The 18,366-nt window shown below is 44.5% G+C and overlaps 1 protein-coding gene across 3 annotated transcripts in view; it reads right to left on the reverse strand.

Annotated features, from left to right (window-relative positions):
• The window catches only part of tnrc18 (trinucleotide repeat containing 18), a 50,001-nt gene that overhangs the window by 161 nt on the left and 31,474 nt on the right, over positions 1 to 18,366 (reverse strand). For all 3 annotated transcript variants that reach the window (XM_086183969.1, XM_086183970.1, XM_086183971.1), the window contains exons 16-30: positions 17,972 to 18,287; positions 15,624 to 15,836; positions 12,582 to 12,749; positions 11,702 to 12,162; positions 10,871 to 11,005; positions 10,157 to 10,298; positions 9,804 to 9,921; positions 9,347 to 9,422; positions 8,995 to 9,103; positions 8,636 to 8,752; positions 7,177 to 7,329; positions 3,503 to 5,232; positions 3,154 to 3,390; positions 2,965 to 3,039; positions 1 to 2,336 (exon numbers count right to left, since the gene is read on the reverse strand). The exon at positions 1 to 2,336 is cut by the window's left edge and continues 161 nt beyond it. In XM_086183969.1, coding sequence (XP_086040095.1) covers positions 2,130 to 2,336; positions 2,965 to 3,039; positions 3,154 to 3,390; positions 3,503 to 5,232; positions 7,177 to 7,329; positions 8,636 to 8,752; positions 8,995 to 9,103; positions 9,347 to 9,422; positions 9,804 to 9,921; positions 10,157 to 10,298; positions 10,871 to 11,005; positions 11,702 to 12,162; positions 12,582 to 12,749; positions 15,624 to 15,836; positions 17,972 to 18,287 — 4,257 coding nt within the window. In that variant the 3' untranslated portion in view covers positions 1 to 2,129. The remainder of the gene's footprint in view (positions 2,337 to 2,964; positions 3,040 to 3,153; positions 3,391 to 3,502; positions 5,233 to 7,176; positions 7,330 to 8,635; positions 8,753 to 8,994; positions 9,104 to 9,346; positions 9,423 to 9,803; positions 9,922 to 10,156; positions 10,299 to 10,870; positions 11,006 to 11,701; positions 12,163 to 12,581; positions 12,750 to 15,623; positions 15,837 to 17,971; positions 18,288 to 18,366) is intronic.

Raw genomic sequence — 18,366 nt, forward strand, 5'->3', positions numbered from 1 at the left:
CAAAGGTGTTTGTATGAAGTGTGTGTGTGTAAGTGGGTATGGGGGGGGGGGGGTAACATAGGCACAGGCACACACATGCGTAGGCATGTGCGCACGCACGCCCACACACACAAGAAAGTGCTTTAGCAGCTGTGGGAGTAAACAAACATTCATAACGGGCACTTTAACGCCTTCACTCTGCCAATGCTGGTGCTGCAACCCAAAGATCAATGCTGGCTGACCAGTTTGTCAACTTCTACCCGCTACGACTTTCATGTTCAAAGACGTACAAGCACGGTCCATCGATTAGTAACCACGCTAACGTTTCACTAGCAGCAGCACATAATCAGACTGTGGTTTAACGGCGGCTCTGGTTTAACACGAGTAAACGTATGCGCTCTCATTTGTGTGTGGGGGGGGTATCACTGGGTCGACCTGCAGCGAGTGAGTAGAAACAATAAAATCTGATCAAAGTGACACTTCTCAAGAGAGTAGAAAATATTAAACCTATTGAATATCAACAAGACAATCTTAGATCTCTGGATCTCAAAGGGGGGTAACGTGGTTAGAAACAGACAAGAAAATCAACAAAGATATATACGAAGTATACAGTATACTATATACTGCAGATACGGATATATCGGATACACACTATACAAAATATACCGGGGTGCACAGAGGTGTTTCACATGTCAGCAGACAACAGGATAGGAGGTGTAAGGGGGCGGGACCTAAAAGATTTGGCAAATCATTGTCATAAGGCCTGGTGTAGAAAGGCCGCCCTGATGCTCACAACCTGGAGCACAACATTCAACAGATTCAACCTAAAAACGGTCAAACGAGGCACGTAGAAAAAAGCAGCTAAGAGTCCAGAAGGAGAAGGTGGGGCAAGGGTGTGTGGGTTTGTGGAGGGGTGGTGTGGCGGCGTGGGTGGTGGTGGGGTTCGTAAATACTGTAGGAAGACTTTTAAGACTCCCAGTCAGAGTCTCTGCTTTCAAAGTGCACTCTTGTCACAAATACTTGGAGGACCAAAGATGGAGAAATGATGGATGTTCATAACACAGCAGAAGCAAAGGAGAAATAAATACATGGAAGACAGGAGACGGAGGCTGAGGACCCTGCAGCCAAAATAACGTTGTATGAACCTCGACTGCAGGGTTCACAACCCTGAAACACCTTTAGGAGAAAAAATCCACCCTGTGTTGACACATCAACCCCGGTGCATCCAGGACTAGCTGACGCTAGAAAGCCTTTCAACCCCAGTGGAGAGGAATATCTACATCTGCTTGTCAGTGCAAAATGGAGAAATACATGATTAGTGTTGAATCTGGGTGGATTCTTTCCTCCAAGAAAAGGAAGATGAAGATGGATAAGTGCTTTTAAAAGGTTCCTTGCTCTCTCTTTAGCCTGAGTGTCGGAGGGAGTTTTAGACAGTTTGCCTGCCTGAGTTATAAGATTGTCATGGGGGAAGTTAAGGGGTTAAATTAAAGGAGAAGTGTTTCTTTTCTTAAGTGCTCTCTGTTGGACAGCAATGGAAGGCTTCTCTACCTCTCTCTTCCTTTTTACTCTTAGCTTCTGTCGCTCCTGCTGTTCTGTAGATACATTTATATGACTGAAACATGACTGTAACATCACCACGGCAACATCATAATCACAACGTCACAGCGCCGGCATGTCGCTCTGGACGCCACCGGCCTCTCCCCTGTATCACCATTCACAGTTCATTAAAGCTTCTCAACTGTTTACCTCTGTTAAGTACTCTGACGTAAATCTATGACATGAAAATAAAACACTCACATGTCCTTTATATAGCTGTGTGTACTACACGTGGGACCATATTTACACGGGGCGGTGCTTGTGTGAGTAAATGTGGTCATATATTTCCGTGTAAAAGGAGGGCTTGCGTGTGTTCTGCATCGTTCCCATGAACACAACCAGCCGAGTGTGTTAGTGGAGTCTGTGTGTGCAAATGTTCCAGGAGATGTGTAAAGAGTCTCTAGTGTCTCCTGTCTGTGGGTGGAGCTGTTCAGGACAGTCTGAAGAGGATGACGCTATTAGAGCGTTGATTAATTATCAATCAAGAGCGGAGATTCGACCCTGCTCAGGTCCAGGGTCGGTGTGTCTGGTCGCAGTGTGGTTTCTGAGTTGGTTCAGCAGATGACTGGGACTCCGTCAGTGTTGAAGATCATGCCGGTGGTGGGCTCGTAGGTACCAGCCAGGTAGTAGAGGTCTTCACTGTCAGCGTAGCGGCGTGTGTGGGTCATCTGCTCGTATTCCTCCACGCTCACCACCAGGCACTTGTGACTGACTGTCTGAACGTCATTCTCGTCACTGTGAGACGACTGGTACAGGGCACGCTACGCACGCGCACGCACGCACACACGCACACACACACACACACACACAATTTACCAACAATGTAGAAAAATAAAGCTGCAACATCTGTGCAGTATTGTTTGCTGCAACATCATGTTTTACTCCATTAAATAGCAAAAACAAAATGTACATTTTATTTTTGCAAATTGTGTAGTAACTGCTGGTAGCACACATTTCTTGCCATTTTATTCTCTGCTGCAGCTTCTTTTATTGTGAAGGAGTCACATGAAAAGCAGTATTTGTCAGTCAGCTGAGCTCTGATTGCTATCGATTAGATCAAATGTATCTACAAAACAAGCATTTGTGAACAGTGTGACATGTTGCAGGGACTGATAGAAGCAGGAATGACTACAGTGAGCTGTTAGATGAGGAGCTGCAACTTCTGTCGCCGCGTGTTGCTGATCCACTCACATTCGCAGCATGAAATCACACCACAGCAGCTCAAAGGATGATGGGAACAGACCAAATATTGCCCGACTTCTTTTTGAATTTATCATATAGACGTGTACTTGCTTTTACAACCAGCAGCTCTGGGGCTGCCGGATCAACCGGAGCTGAAATCACATAGCACGATGTGAAATGATCTTATTGATCAGATTGTTTCCTCACCTCCATGAAGTCTTTTCTCTGGATAGAAGAGTGCAGAGCAGCTGGGAGAGACTGGCCACACATCTGATCCCAGTTCTGAAGAAAGAACACATCTCTTACATGTTACATTCATGATCCGGTTCTAAGTAAGTCTGCTTGGTTACCGTTGAATTACATGAGTCGAGCTTTCAACCAGCAGTTAAAAACTACCTTCTTGTCAGTGAGTTTCTTCCCAGGGTTGGTCTCCTCAGGGTGATAGAACCAGTTGACCCTGACCACCATGTTGCTGCCCCAGGACTCCCACATGCTCTGTATGCGGCCAATGAAGGGCAGGTTGGGCCTCCCAGCAGACAGGAACACAGCACAGTCACCGATGCGGATCATCTCTCGGCCACGCACGATGGCCTTGTAGAAGAGCTTCTTCGCCTTTCCCTTCATACCGCGTCTCTGGGGAGGGGCAGAACAGCACAGGGTGGTCACAGATGGAAATACAGGGCAGATTTGGAGGAATACAGCAGGTATTTCTCTAAATAAAGACTGCAATCTTTTCTCCCCTCACCTGGGTAGGGTTTCCAAACCACTTCCAGAGCTGTCTGGCTGGAAGGAAAGCTGAAATCTTGGGCCTGTTCTCCACACTGGGAAGCCTCTGGCGTTTGGCGAGCTCCTTGGTGGTGGGGAGGTGGACTCCCTCTCTCCGCTTTGGTCTCCCCACCTTCCCCTCTCCTCCGGTGGGCTTCGGTTTTGGAGGACGTCCCCTCTGCCCAGATCCCTTCCCTGTGGCTGGTTTAGCTGGCTTAGCTGGAGCAGCTGGAGCAGGAGAGGTGGATGGGGAGGGAGATGCTGAGAGAGGGGACTGCTCCTCTTCGTCCTCTACTTTTACCTCCAACTCCTTCTTCACTTCCTCTTCATCTTCTTTTAGCTCCTCTTGCTGTTTCTCCTGAGCTGGAGGTGGAGAGACAGTCCCTGGTGGAGGTGTGGGAGTCCTGTCTTCATCTGAGCTGCAGGAGGAGTCATCAGTAGATGAAGAGGATGACGAAGAAGACGATGATGAAGAAGATGAAGAGGAGCCAGAGCAGGAGGATGAACAACTGGAGGTGCATTTCTTCTTTTGCTTCAATTTCCCTTTCTCTCCTTCTTCCTCTGACTCAGAGCTGCTACTGCTCTGAGATTCCTCCTTTATTTTTCTCTCCTCCCGCTTCTCAACCTCTTTTTTACCCTTCTCCTCTCTTGTGTCCATTTCCTGCCCTCTCCTGCCACTCCCACGACTCTCTGCTTTCTCCTTTGCCAACATTTGTGCTTTGTAGTCTTTCTCTGGCTGGGCAGCTTCTCTGTCTGGAGCTCTCTGTTTAGATTTGACGGGTTTTTGATTGGCTGTTGCCGTGGCCACAGGGGTGTGTTCTCGCCTGACCCCCCTACCTTCTAGCAGCATGAGAGCCTTGGTCTTCTTGGTCTTGGGGGAGGTCACACCTTCATGGTCAAGCTTCACAAGAGGTTCTGCAGACATAGACTTCCGCCTCATGTCACTTTGCCCTGAGCTGGGTTTGATCCTGGAGATGGAGCTGGATCTGGCAGGCAGCTGATCAGAGGATATCTTCAGTTTACGTGCAGGAACGGATGATGACGATGACGATGATGATGACGATGACGACGACACTAGGGATGAAGAAGGTCTTGGAGTCAGTGAAGAGCTGGATTTGCATGCTGAGAGCCTGGAGATGGGTATGAGTCCAGAGCTGATGTGTCTGGAGCTGTTGTGATGGTCCGAGGAGGGTTTGGTCTTGGAAGCAGAAGCAGGTCTTGGTGTTGAAGAAGAACTGGGCTTCGGAGCAGAAGATGATGCCGCTATGTTGGGTCTGGACATTGATCTGTTGGTGGTGGGACTGATGCTGCTGCTGTTGTCTCTTTCTCTGCGCTGGCTGTTGTAGGAAGTGAGGTTGGGCTCACTGTACAGATCCACAGTAAGGACCTTTCCATAGGTGGAGGGGTAGAGGGAGGGCGACAGCTTTCCTCGGGGTTTAGCAGCAGGAGACTGCGCAGAGCTGCTCTTTCTCACCGGGGAGGGAAGGGTAGGGCTACTTTCAGGGGACGTGATGGAGTTCTTGCGGTCTGGTTTTGCCTGTGCTCCCATGGTTGGCCGGGATGTAGGTCTGGGTTTCTCCTGCGCTGCTTTCTGTACAGAGGAGGTCACGTCCTGGCTGGACTTGGCGGAGTCTTGGGGTCTCTCTGTGGGCTGGGTGGATGAAGACTGAGACTCTGCTTTCTCTCGGCCATCTGGGTTCATGGAGGTTTCTGAGGAAAAAAAGAAAAACAATAGAAATTTGACCATTTCTGACTACCTCTGGCCAAAGTAGACAGTACATGGGCTTACAATGGATATGCTGACGCTTTTACTGTGCGGCCTCATGATTTTTGTGGTGGATAAATCAGCAAGGAAACAATTCAAAACAGAAAACATGATATTTGAGAAGTGCTTAGCCAGGAGAAACAAGGCCAGTGTCAGCAAATCAGACTTGCAACATGCCACATATTACAGCCAGAGTCATCGTGTCTGAGCTTCGGAAAACTACAGAGAACTGCTTGAGCAAATTTATTATTAATCTTGAACTAATGTCAGAGATGACAGTGACAGTCAAAAACGATCAAAGAGCCTTGATCTAATTTTGTTGATTCTAGTGTTTTAAAAAGACAAAAAACATGCATCAGAAGAGGAATATGACAAAAGTGGTTTTGATTTTAGTCCTTTAATAGTCTTAAAAGAAGAACAAACCACACGCAGCTCAATTCTATTCTTATTCCCAACTGTTATGCACTTGGGAAAACAGTAGATATTCAAAATACGCACAGAGCCCAATGAAATGAAATCCATCTCTTTATATGGTTTTACTCAAGAGGAAACTTCATTTATTAGTCTCATTTATTACACAAAGAAAAACAGCAGCAGTGTGATTCCAGTAAAGGAAAGAAGTTTCTGAATCTGACGGTCAGTTGGGGCTCTCCTTGTATCTGTGTGGGCTTTGTCTGTTTGTTCCAGCCTCCTCCCACAGACCAAAAGTAGACAAGTTATGTTAGTTAGATGAATTGGAGACTAAATTGCCCATGGGTATGGTGATCTGCTCTATTTTCAGATCATCCAGTCCTGTTAAATGGAGATGGATGGTTTACGATCCAATCACGTGACGCGGTGGAGGAGTTACATCACTGACAGGCAGCAAGCATGGCAGACAGAGAAGCTGAGCTGGTAGCAGTGACAAATGCCAAGTCTTCCATTTAGGATTATTTGATGCCAAAGGTGAGCCTATGGACACGACACAACCTATCTGCAAAAAGTGCAAAGATGCGTGCCAGTGAAAGACTTGCAGACTTCTAACTTATTAGCGCACCTGCAGACTCACCCTCCCCTCAAGGCTGTTGAACTGCATCACCTCTAACACACCTTGCTAATGTCCTCCTTAATGGCAGCTTTTGCAAAAGGTGTAAAATAAATGGCAGCGCAGATGGGATGAGTGCACAATGGCTGTTGCAAGATATTTGGGAAAGGAGTTGCATATAAAAAAAAAAACTGACAACTTAGTTTTTAGCAATGGAAAAAAACACAGTAGATTAACTGGGTTATAATTAAGGATTAAGGTAATCATTTGTCAAACTACACTTGGGGGGGGGGGGGGGGGGGCAGTGACAACAACACCTGTCACTCCAGCAGAACCATCATCTCTAAATCCAAACATTTTCAAAAAAACATTTATGATAGTAATTTAGCTAAAACGCGATCCAATTGTCCTTGGAAAAACTATTTTGATACATCCATTCAAATGCTGTTTAACGATCTGAATGCCAATCAAACAAGCAGGCTTGTCTGTTTCTATATTTTGACCCTGTGATGGACAAGCGACCTGTCCTCTCGCCCAGTGACAGCTGAGATAGGCTCCAGGTCCCATACCCTGAAAGGATAAGCAGTATCGACAATGGATGTAAGTACTTCACTTTTTTTCTAAGCACATATTTACACCACCTGTGGGAGGGTGAGAAGTTTTGGCTGGTAATTTCTGTCAAACTCAAGTGGAATCGTACAAAAAAAAAAGCTAAATTGCGATTAACAGGACATTTATTATCTGTTTGGACGAGTGGCTGGTTGGTGGGTTTGTGTGCCGACCCAGTGAACCAACAAAACACATCTGACAAAATCTCACATTCACTCCAGGCATCACTGGTGATGGCGAAGGTGGATTTACACACCTGGTTTAGGTTTGGGTTTACGGCCAGGTTTTCCTTTGATCTTTGGGGCTGTTTCCACCGGCTTTGGTCCGGTCTCTTTGCCCTCTTTGCTGCATTTGCGGACCCTCCTCCTGGAGCAGCTGGCTACAAGCAGCGCAGGAGACGGCTCAGCACCTGGTCAGAAGCGAGAAGGAGGAGGAGGGCATTAGGGTTCACACTAACATGCTCTCATAATGACATTGAGACAGCAGGAGATTTAAACCTTTCAAGTGTCTCAAAACAGCTGCATAAAAATATGTTTGCAGGGTCTGAACCATTTGAAAGGCAGCCATCATGGTGGACTATAAAACATGCACCTGCGCTCTCAATATAGAAACATCTTACTTGCTTTAAAAAGGAAACCATTTGCTCAAACTCTTGGTGGAACAAAGACTGTACAGTAACATGCGGACAGAATTAAAACTCAGTGCTCCTGTAGTGTCTGAATCGGTCTGCAGTCCTAGAAAACACTTTCATATCCACTTAGCAACAGCTATATATACACATACACACACTGCATTCACATACACACATCAGTGTGAAGAGTAATGTAGTGCAATAGATGTAAAGTTAGCAACACTCTGCTGGGAAAACACTAACACCATCAACACACTCTCTCTCTTACACACACTACACTGACCTACATTCATTTTTCTGGGAAACTTATCCATAAGTTAAAGGGACAACTCACATCAAAATGAAAAAAAACAACAACAAAAAAAGAAACATTTTTCATCTTGCATGTAGTGCTACTAATCCTTCTGGAACGTTTTGCTGGAAAAGGTCATCTTGTGATATTGTTTAAAGAGATGCCCATCTTCTCCTGAATACAATCTAACTGGAACTTATTTGCCTCAAGGTTTCCAGGAAGCCAGAGAATATATTTGAAAAAGTCAGCAGAGATGTCTCTTTCCACATGCTCACTCAAAATAAACCGCAGACCTTGTTGAGGCCTGTTGTTTTATGGAGACTGTTGAGGGTGTAGTTTGGTCAAAAAATAATTGTTCCTACATGTGGCTTCTATCTCCTCAACTCAGCAACTCACAAAAAACAATCAGGATGGATAAATGTCACTACAGGCAGGGAGAAAATAGGTTGTATTTTCTTTTATTTTGTAGTGATATGCCCCCTTAACCACAAAATAAGACTTCACCCCAAAATATAACAATTAATGTCATGTGGACTTCTTATTTCGAAAAGTGAGGAGAGCCCCCATGATGTGACAGAGTAAACAGATTTACATCCCACAAAAGAAAAAACCCACACAAGCCATTGCTGTTCATCGTGACCTCATTCTTCTTGTGGCATCTCATGGAAAACCCTGCCCGAAATTCACACACATTCACTAAAATAATTTATTAGTAATCTCCTTATCCTAACAGCCTGACTCTAACCCCACACAAACCACACTGTGTGTGTGTGTGTGTGTTTGTTTGTTTACAGTGGATCTTGTAGTCTGGTGGCAGCAGCCTGATGTGGGAGAGCGGGATGCGGCCGGTGTCCCCATCGTCAAACTCCACCGTGATAAGATCGTCATTTTCATCAATGTCTGAACTTCCTGTTTGTGAGAAGATCAACAATCACATGTTTTGATGATGGTGTTTTGATTTGTACTGCATCACACCTACTTATTCAAGGAATAATAAATGTGGTCCAATAAGATCAGTTATGTTGTCACAACTGTCGGATCTCTGCTTTGTCTTATCTGTTTACAGTTGTTTATGCTGCCTGCTACAATAAGATTGTCAATGTAAGTGAGTCATGAATCATATCAACTAAGTGGTGGGTGTGTTGTTGTACCATTGACAACTGTGCCGGGGTAAAGGCAGCGGTACTGCTGGCTCCAGTAGGCGGCGATGCGGGTGCCCTCAGGGAGATAGCGAACGGATGGAGGCTTCACATCAATGATCTGAAAATATAGGAAAAATAACTATTAATGGCACTACAGCATCAGCAAACACCATGTAGGATGGCTCGTCAAACAGCGTCTGATTTGTTTAATCAAGAACACAAAGACGAATAAACAGAAGAGTGACGATAAAGACCGTCCAGCCCAAGCACCCTACTTTGTTTCAAATATTTTCACTTTTACGATGAACCAGAAATACAGATGTTTTCTTTGTAATGTGTGGATGAGTTTCCAGATACTCACAGCCTCCTGCAGCAGTTGTTCCAGGCAGTAGATGTGGGGTCTGTTCCCTCTCTCACCCTCGACCACCACGCTGTATCTGCGGGGAGGAATGATGGGCAGTTATATGTTTGGAGGAGGTGGGCAATAGCCAGCGTTTTTAATGAAACTGACAGCTTCCTCCTCTGAGAGTCTTGTCAGTTTTCTTGCAGTGGTTTCTTTACATCACCTTGATTCTGACAGATTTGACACGCAGCTGGCTAAGGGAAATGTGCTGTTGTCTACAATCTAGTGCAAAAGTAAAACTCGCATCTCTGGAATATTAATCCTTCCTGAACTTTTACTAAGCCACTGGATTTGAGCACAAACAAAATTACCAAAATTGTTAAAATTATTTCTTTCCCAGGGACAGAAGCTTCCTGCATCTGACCAACATAATCAGTGCCAATCCAGCGTCTAAAGTGTAAATATGTGTACTCACATATCAGGTGAGTGGACAGTGTTCACATGTCCTGCGTACAGTAGCTGGTCATCCATCGGGATCAAAACTCTGAGTCCATCTGCCAAAGAATCTTTGTCCAACACACACTGCACTGGAGCTGGAAATGACAAATGCAAGATGTCAAGAAAATCTGCTTTTTATTGTGAATCCCTGACATTGGCAATCAAACATTTTCAATTTTAAAACTCCAATTCTGAGACTTCTTGGAAGAGTGTGCGTCACAACCCCATCTACCATCTCAATTTCAGACACCAGCAGCGATGTCTGCCTATTGAACCCCCTGACATTTTGACAGATGCGTATGATACTGAACAGTGTCTACGAGCACTGACCAGGTGTGTTGGACCTCTCCGATACGCTGTTGCTGCGTGGTGGGAGGAGCTCGTCTTCACTGAAACTACTGTCCTGATTGGGTTCGAAATCTTCGTCTGCTGCCATGCTCTCCATTAGCCGGCTGACGGCTCCCCGGGAGGGCTGCAGATCACACATAAAGGTCTTCACTTTACAGTACTACTACTACTAATAATACATCAATGGAAAAATACACATCTGTCTAACACTGAACAGGTAATATTCCAGAGGTTTCGACTTATCTAAAAACTGCCAACAAAAGAAATCTGTCTTGTAAATGTTTGTACAAAGTTTTTGACTTTTGATTCATAGTTCATCTGTGGCAGAGCAGAAGACTGCCAGGCAATGACATAATGAAACAAAAAACACATCTTTTCTGATTAATGCCATCCACTACAAACAGCCCCACTAACACTTTTGCAGCCTTTAGTGTTTCCAAAACGAGTTCTGGCTGGTGGCAGATGGAGAGCAGTGAAACTCTCACACAACACAAGAGGTTTACTTTTTTCCTTCACAGCAAAACAAGAGTGTTACAACAACACAAGCAATGACTTTGATGCAGTCACACGTGGAAGCAGAGTCACACTCAAGACAACACGAACATCTCATAACTAATACGTGCTGGTTTTGTCCTTGACGGTGTAATTAAGTTTATATCTATAATGACTTCTCAACTCATCCATCATCCCACTGACCTCCCTGGCCTTAGTCTTGGCTTTGGGTTGGTTCTTGCTTGCTGGGCTGAGACTCAGAGCCACAGGGCCATCTGTGATTTGACTGCATGGAGTGGGCGGGCTCACAGGCATAGGAGAGTCCTTCAGTTTCTTTTTCTGTTTTTCATAAGTCACAACACACAGTATTAAAAAGTGGAATTACTGATTCGATAAGACAGATTTACTTTGCAAACTCACACACACACACACCCCTTTTACACAATCTGCTCAAGTCGGGAATTGGGGTGCTGGTGCACCTCACCATCTGCATAAAAGTGCACAGTGACAGAATGGGGAACAGATTACTCCACTGATAATGTGGCAGCGGAGGTAGTAACAGCGCAGGATCAGTGAGAAAGGAACAGCTATGGCAGCTCATTCAAAACACTGATGCTGCTGAGTCTATTGGTTCTGTGTAAACAAGTGTGATAACAGCTGGGTGAATTCTATGGTGATATTATGGAGTATCTGTTGCGCGCGCGCATGTGCACACGCTCTCTCTCTCACACTCACACACACACACACACACACACACACACACACACACACACACACACACACACACACACACACACACACACACACACACACACGGTTGTCCTTTCTTGTCTGCAACATGACACAGACCACAGGGGAGAGCTGCAGTGGTTCAAGAACAGGGATACCCTGCTGCTAGTCTGATACACACTTACACACAATTGTCAAAAGAGACACAAAAGATGCAAGGGAAGATGAGTTTGAAGGGGGGTGGGTTGATGACAGAAAAGAAGTGGTGGATGAGTTAAAGGAGAGGCAAATGAATAATTGACATACTTTCACCACATCTTTCCCTTCTCTGCTGGGAGGCGTGACTTTGGGTCGGGAGGCCGGCTTGGGGGCGAGAGATGGAGCTGAGCTGGAGGAATTCTGACTGGTGGAAGCAGTGGCTGACACAGACATCTGATTGGCCGAAGCAGTGGCATCATGAAGGAATATCCTCTCGCTACGTCGCCGGTTCCATCCCTCATCCTCACTGAAGCCTCCAAACCCAGAGCCAGAGGCCAGGTCGAAGCTGAATCGCCGTGGTGACCGAGGCGAGGGCCGTGGTTTGGGCAGAGGTTTGCGTTTGACTGGCAGTGCTTCATCCCGCTTGGTGGGGCTGGTTTGGTCAATGCGGCGGGTTGCCGGGGGCAACAGGGGGAGCTCTGGGGCAGAGCGTTTGCCATGCAGCAAAGACGGGAACTTCCTCAGCCGCAAGTCAGAGCCAGAGTCTGACCACTCACACTCCGATGAACCTGAGGGAAGAGACGAGATGGTCACATGATATAAATCTCTCTCACACACACAAAACATGAAGCCGGTCAACTCAGGTGTTAGCTTCTCTGGAATCAAAACCTGAATAGAACTATTGATTAATTTGAAACTGATACATAATTCAACACTGACTCATTACACACTGCAATGTGACAATTGGAAATGAATTAATATTTAATAACGAATGAATAAACACTCCTCATAAACCACTAACAATTACAGTCTTGAACACAATGAGAAGAACATGTGAACCATGTAAGCAGATGGAACAGGCTCGTCTTCATTTAAATTCTAATGAATAACAAGACACTGGATTTTCTTCCTATTTCTGCTGTTACTTTTCACCAATTGTGATTTTATACCGCACTGCCATGATGCCCAGTCACTCAAAACTCATTACCCAGAGTGCTCTGCCTGCTGCGGTGTTTTCCATCATGCAGAAGGCTCAGAGGGGTTGAGCTAACAGGGAGTGCGCTCGCTGCAAACCTCGCCAGCAGACCCAGCCCGCTTTCCTCGCAACCGCCGTCTTCCCAGTCAGAGTCCTCGTTGTCATCGTCCTCTGAGGTTTCTGTGTTGGAGAAGAGATATTTTAGATCAGAGATGAAAGTGACGGCAGCAGTTTCTATTGAATGCGGTCACAGTGCAACATAAAGAAGATGACGAAGGAAAGAAAAACAAGAGAAATTAGAGTAAGATGGAATTGAGCCCTGCGTGAAAGAATACTACAGCCTGGCATTTGAATACAATAATAAACACGCTAAGATTTTAACTGATCAGGAACAAGTGCTCCAAATATCTAAAACACCTACATGTAAACTACAATGACAAAATACAGCCACACACATGCATGCGAACCATACCATTACACAGACACACCATGTGAGCCGAATAATGAATTACTTCAACAACAAAAAAAACTTCAGCAAATGTGGCCTAGAGAAGCGAAAACCTTCTTCTTCTAACTCTGACAGGCCACTGCAGCACACAAAAAGCCAGAGATTAACACACACACACACACCAGTATACAAGTGGTTAGCTGTGTAGCGCTGATAGTTAGCAGTTAGGTGAAAAAGATGAACATAAGAAGCATTTTTTGGGGGGGGGGGGGGGGGGGGGGGTTGGAGTGTTAACACTGAGGGTGGATGCACAGTTCAAGCCCAATAAAATATACAGCTGAATATTTTTTACCCAGGTTTTAGAAAACTGAATGTCAAAAACGGTGTGTGGTTTGAGTCTATTTGATGGCTATGTTACCACACCCATAAGTGATGTCACCGTGTACTCAAATACACGGTGACATCACTGCAGCAACATGAGAAGTTAAATAATTTAGAGGTCCAAGTTAAGCCTGAGAGGAACGCTTCATTCTTATACACATGGCTTAGTTGACTTAAAGTGATACTTAACCTTAAAATGATCTTTTACCAGGTACTCAGTGTTACATGTCTTGAATTCATAAGAATTTGTTTTTTTCTCTAAATCCAAAATGCAAGGCACATGTTGTTACTGGAAACTAATGAAGACCGACCACTCACAACAGCAAAATGCACCAAACTCAGCATTCAGTATAATCTTAAATCTTCTATGTCCTCTGTGATTAGAGCTAAAACTACCAAATTAAAACAGCTCTGGCTCAGCACTCCATGGTAAGAGCAACAGCTCATCTATTCAGCTGAAATCTCACCTGCCCGTTCATTCATTAGTCAGGAGTGTCGGCAATCACGGTATCCATCAGCACAGTCGTGCCAATGGACAATACATCTGAGTGTTTGTTCACAGGCATTTTATGTAGTTTTACTGTTGTTAACCTTTGGTCTCAATTAACTTTCAGCAACCAGTATGAAGCTAGAGTTTTCTGAACGCACAAAGAATCCATGCAAGGACAAAATTATTCTTCATGAATCAAGACATGTAAAAGTTGAGTATTTGAAAAAACAAATAATTTTTGGGTGAGGTACCACTAAACAGAAAATATTGGAAGACAATGCAGCATTTAGTTGTAAAACTTCCTGAGATTTGCAGGGTTATTTCAGCAGGCAGATCTAATGCACACTGTGAATCCACCATCAACGATAGCAAGCAGACAATACAACAGGCAAGCACTGAGAGGACAGCCCTGTGAGGCCCCTTGCTATAATTGTCATGTGAAGTCTGAGTAACCATGGTTACACCCTGCACCAAAAGTCTTCCTTTCCACTTTCACAGGCTACTTCAATATGTTTAGTGGTAACCATGGCTCTCACTGAATTTGTGAATGGCAAAGTATAAAAATTAACAACAAAAAATACAAAAAAACTTTGGGTAGATGTTAATATTCCTTGTATGTAGTTAAAATTCAGCATTGTTAGCGTTCAATAAAAAAAATTAGAGGGAGGGGCACTTCCTACTTACAGAGAAGGTGACAGGGGTGTGGCCTCAGGCAGGGCGGGGCTGGGCGGCGGCGAGAGCGCAGCCTAGCTGTAGCGTAGCCTGGCCTTAGCAAAGTCTAGCTCAAGCAACACTTTAGCCGCAGCATAGACTAGCCGTAGCGAGGAAGCACAGGCTTAAGGCTGCGCTAGTCCTTGCCAAGCTTCTGTAATGTTTCAGCAGCAGCAGCAGCAGCACAAGCACATGGAACAGGCAGACACTCAAAGCATCATGGCAAGGGTGGTGTGTCTGTGTGCGTGTGTGTGTGTGGGGGGGGGGGGGGTGGAGGACAGAGCAAGGTGCAAGGTGCTGAGAGAGCAACGTACAGGGGAAAAGGTTTATTTGAAGGTTTAGTAGACACAGGAGGAGCTCTATTGTCCAAATATCCCCAACATCAGATACAATAAGTTTAAGACAAGTAGAAACAAGGTCAAACGTAACTTAGCCTGCCAAAACATACCAAAGAACCTACTTGTTTGTTAGAATCACTTAAATGATGAGATACAAAACAGCTCTGTGTGCTCTTGACTGATATTCCACGTCATCTCATACAAATGCTAAGCCTGAAGCTGAGGAGCATTTTCCAACCTTTGCCAAGAGAAGCGAAGGGATATTTGACAAACAGAAGACTACAGGATGTGTGAGGTGCAGCTGGACAGAGATGGACAGACAGATGAAGCCGACACAAGGACCACAGCGCTCTGCTTTCTGTACCGATCAAATCCAAACCTTTAATAAAGCTTTATAGGTACCAAACCGCAATACAACTCTCACAATTAAATCTCACAATTTACACAATTTTCAATATACAAATTCTACAAAAACTGTTGGCAAACCAGGCAATAAAACACCATAGAAATAGGTCAATCTTTAAAAATAACAAGGTAACTTTGCAAAGAAGCCAGCAGCAAGAGAGGTAGGGATCGTCAAGCTAAAGCACAGTCTGAAAATAGCTGCAGTAGCAGAGAGCAAACAAAGACACAAGCTGTGACACGGCTCACAGACACAGTCTGACTCAACAGCGAGGGTCAGTAACCTTGGTCAAACGAGTCGTCAGAGGAGCTGAGGCCCGCTTCCTCCAGCAGCAGGGATAAGTGCTTGTGTTTCTTCTTCTGAGACTTCTGACTGGACAGCAGCGATGTCGGTGATAGTGCAGAGCGCCTCTTCCTGCACAGGTTACTGTGGGAACGTGCCCCTGAGAGAGGGGGCCAGCCCCCTCGAGCAGAACTGTGTTCCTCTGAATCAGAGTCTGGTGCAGAGAAAGTTGGGTTATTGATTCATGAAACTAAATCAGACACCTCAAAGATCTCTGTTTAACCATGACATCACAAACTGTCAGCAGTCAGAGAAGATTCTGCAGCCTGAATTAGTTAGGCTTTTCATCCCACAGGCTACACTAAGCTTGACATGATGGATACGATGAGGTTAACAACTAACCGATTATACGTGTACCATTGCTAGCATGCAGGAGGGGAACACCAAATCAATACAACGGGAACGCGGCCACTATTTGGGTCTACTAAACTATTTTGTCTCGGGCCCATATGTGGGCCACAAAATACACAAAAGTCAAAAGATAAAGCTTCCTTTTTGCAAGGGAATCTTTTTTTTTTGGTAAAGTAGAATAATAATCTTAACAGCTGAAGAAAAGAATAAAAACCATAAAGCATTTAAAATATCAAAACAATCATTTGTTAGTTCTCTAAAAATGTATCTTCATTCAACATCATCAATTTGAGACACACCAACTAATAACATTAGCCTCTAGTGTGGCAAATAATGGAAAAGCTCTTGAACCTCACACCCATAAATGTTTTAAGGAACCTAGTTGTTTTCGTTATATTTAATCAAATCCAGAGCAACCACCTGTCATAGGGAATGGTGTTATCAGATTAGAATAAATTAACCACAATGATTTTGATCCCCCCCCCCCCCCCCCCCGTTTTTAATTGGGCCTTGGCCCTTAGCAACTATGAATGAGTGGGCCAAGAATGAGAAAACCTGCTCCTTACAATTAAACTATTCACTGTAAGCTACAATACTTTAATCACCATGAAGGCTTTACTGAAATATGAAAATCTTCAACAATGTTTCATGTAAAAAGGAGACCAAATGAATCATTTTAATACTAAAATGTTTAGTTATTTGCCACAACAGCTAGGTACAGTGGTAAACCGGGGATTAGTTGGGAACTTTCCTCAGCAGTGAACGGATATATACTTGGTGTTCAAGTGAACATTTATGACAACTACATGGAGGTGGCCATGTTCACGAAGATAAAGGAACTTGTTACCCAGGGATGTTATTACAGAAACTTCCTATTCCATGTGTCAAGAAGATGTGCTGTTACAGAAGCATAACTTGAGAGATCCTGGGTCCTCGTACCTTATCATGTATCATCTAAAGTTACAAATTCTAAATAATCAATCAAACATCAGTTACAAATTCTTATCTGTTACTTACCGACCAACATTACGTTTGTGCACTTCACTCTAAGACATTTGGGTTGTTATTGGTGGTGACGTGTGGAGAAATTCAAAGGTGCTCTTTTTCAGAAATTTTCATCACAATTGTGACGCTGTCATGTCGGATGTAGAAAAGACGTTGTTGCTCAGCTAACTGCAGTATCATGACCTGGAGCAGCCTGTATCCACTGATGGGCGGTTTGTTATAAAGCCACATCAAGTGCCTGGGGTCTGCCATAAGCTACAGAGGGAATGTCGACAGTTGCGTCTGTTGACATTGTGTGGTTGTGTAAAAGCAATAAAAGAGCAGGCATCTGAAATGTTGTTGTGGAAAACAGCTTAATGGTATCTTAAAGTCGGTTTATGAAAGATTCAGGGAAGTTGGGAAACTTGGGTGATACACTTTTCCAGTCTGAAGTTAGAAACTATTTGGCTGTAATAGCTTTTTTCCTAAATATCTATAATTACTATGGTTGCCATAATATTAAAATAGAATCCACAAGAAAGGATGTTTCTGTTATATGCCCCCAGCGCAACATCTGGCTCACCCCCCCCCCCCCCCCCCAATTTTTGGAAATGAATAGAAGTCTAGACAAAGAAGAATGATGTCAATAATAAAAAATATACTTCCCTGACTTAGAAATACATTCATAGGTGAAAGAGTAGTTTAGAAATTTTTTTTCTACTCTGACTATTTTGAAAAGAACAAAAATAAACCCACCTGATCCGGAAAAATAAAGAATATATTCTGGCAAATTTAGCATTTTTAGTAACACTATTAGCTGCACATTTTGACAAAACCAAAACCATTTCGAACAGAAATGCATGCACATCAAGTGCAATTAAAGAAACTTAAAGTAGCTAAACTCTGTTGGAAGAAGGAAGAAGGTGCTGTTGTGTGACCACAACAGGTACTCACTGTTGGAACAGCTGCTGAGCTCTGATCTCATAGGAGAGAACAAAGTAGTCTTCTTCTGACCTTTCACCTTCCGCATGCTCTCCAAGGGGGAAGCCTTGGCAGCCATCTTGTGTTTCCCCCCTTTAACAGACGAATGGATGCCTCGTTCCCTCACCCGGCTCTCAGTGGACCTGTCCTTTGGCCTGTCACCTTTGGAGCTGGAGGACAGTTTGTGAGACGCTCCGAGCGAGCCGAGCTGTGTGAGTGAGAGCGCTCTGTTGAGGTCGGACGCTAGCTGTTCTTGTTCACACACGTGCCCTCGTTTCACCTTCAGCCCCTTAGAGCACCACAGAAACACTTCATCAGTGCATTTTCCAATGGAATAACACAGTAAGGAATAACCTGCACTTCCAAAG

This window comes from Aulostomus chinensis, chromosome 18 (assembly GCF_037954235.1).
Source record: "Aulostomus chinensis isolate RoL2024-O1b breed Wild chromosome 18, RoL_Achi_v1.0, whole genome shotgun sequence".
In the NCBI taxonomy this organism is placed as follows: Eukaryota; Metazoa; Chordata; class Actinopteri; order Syngnathiformes; family Aulostomidae; genus Aulostomus; species Aulostomus chinensis.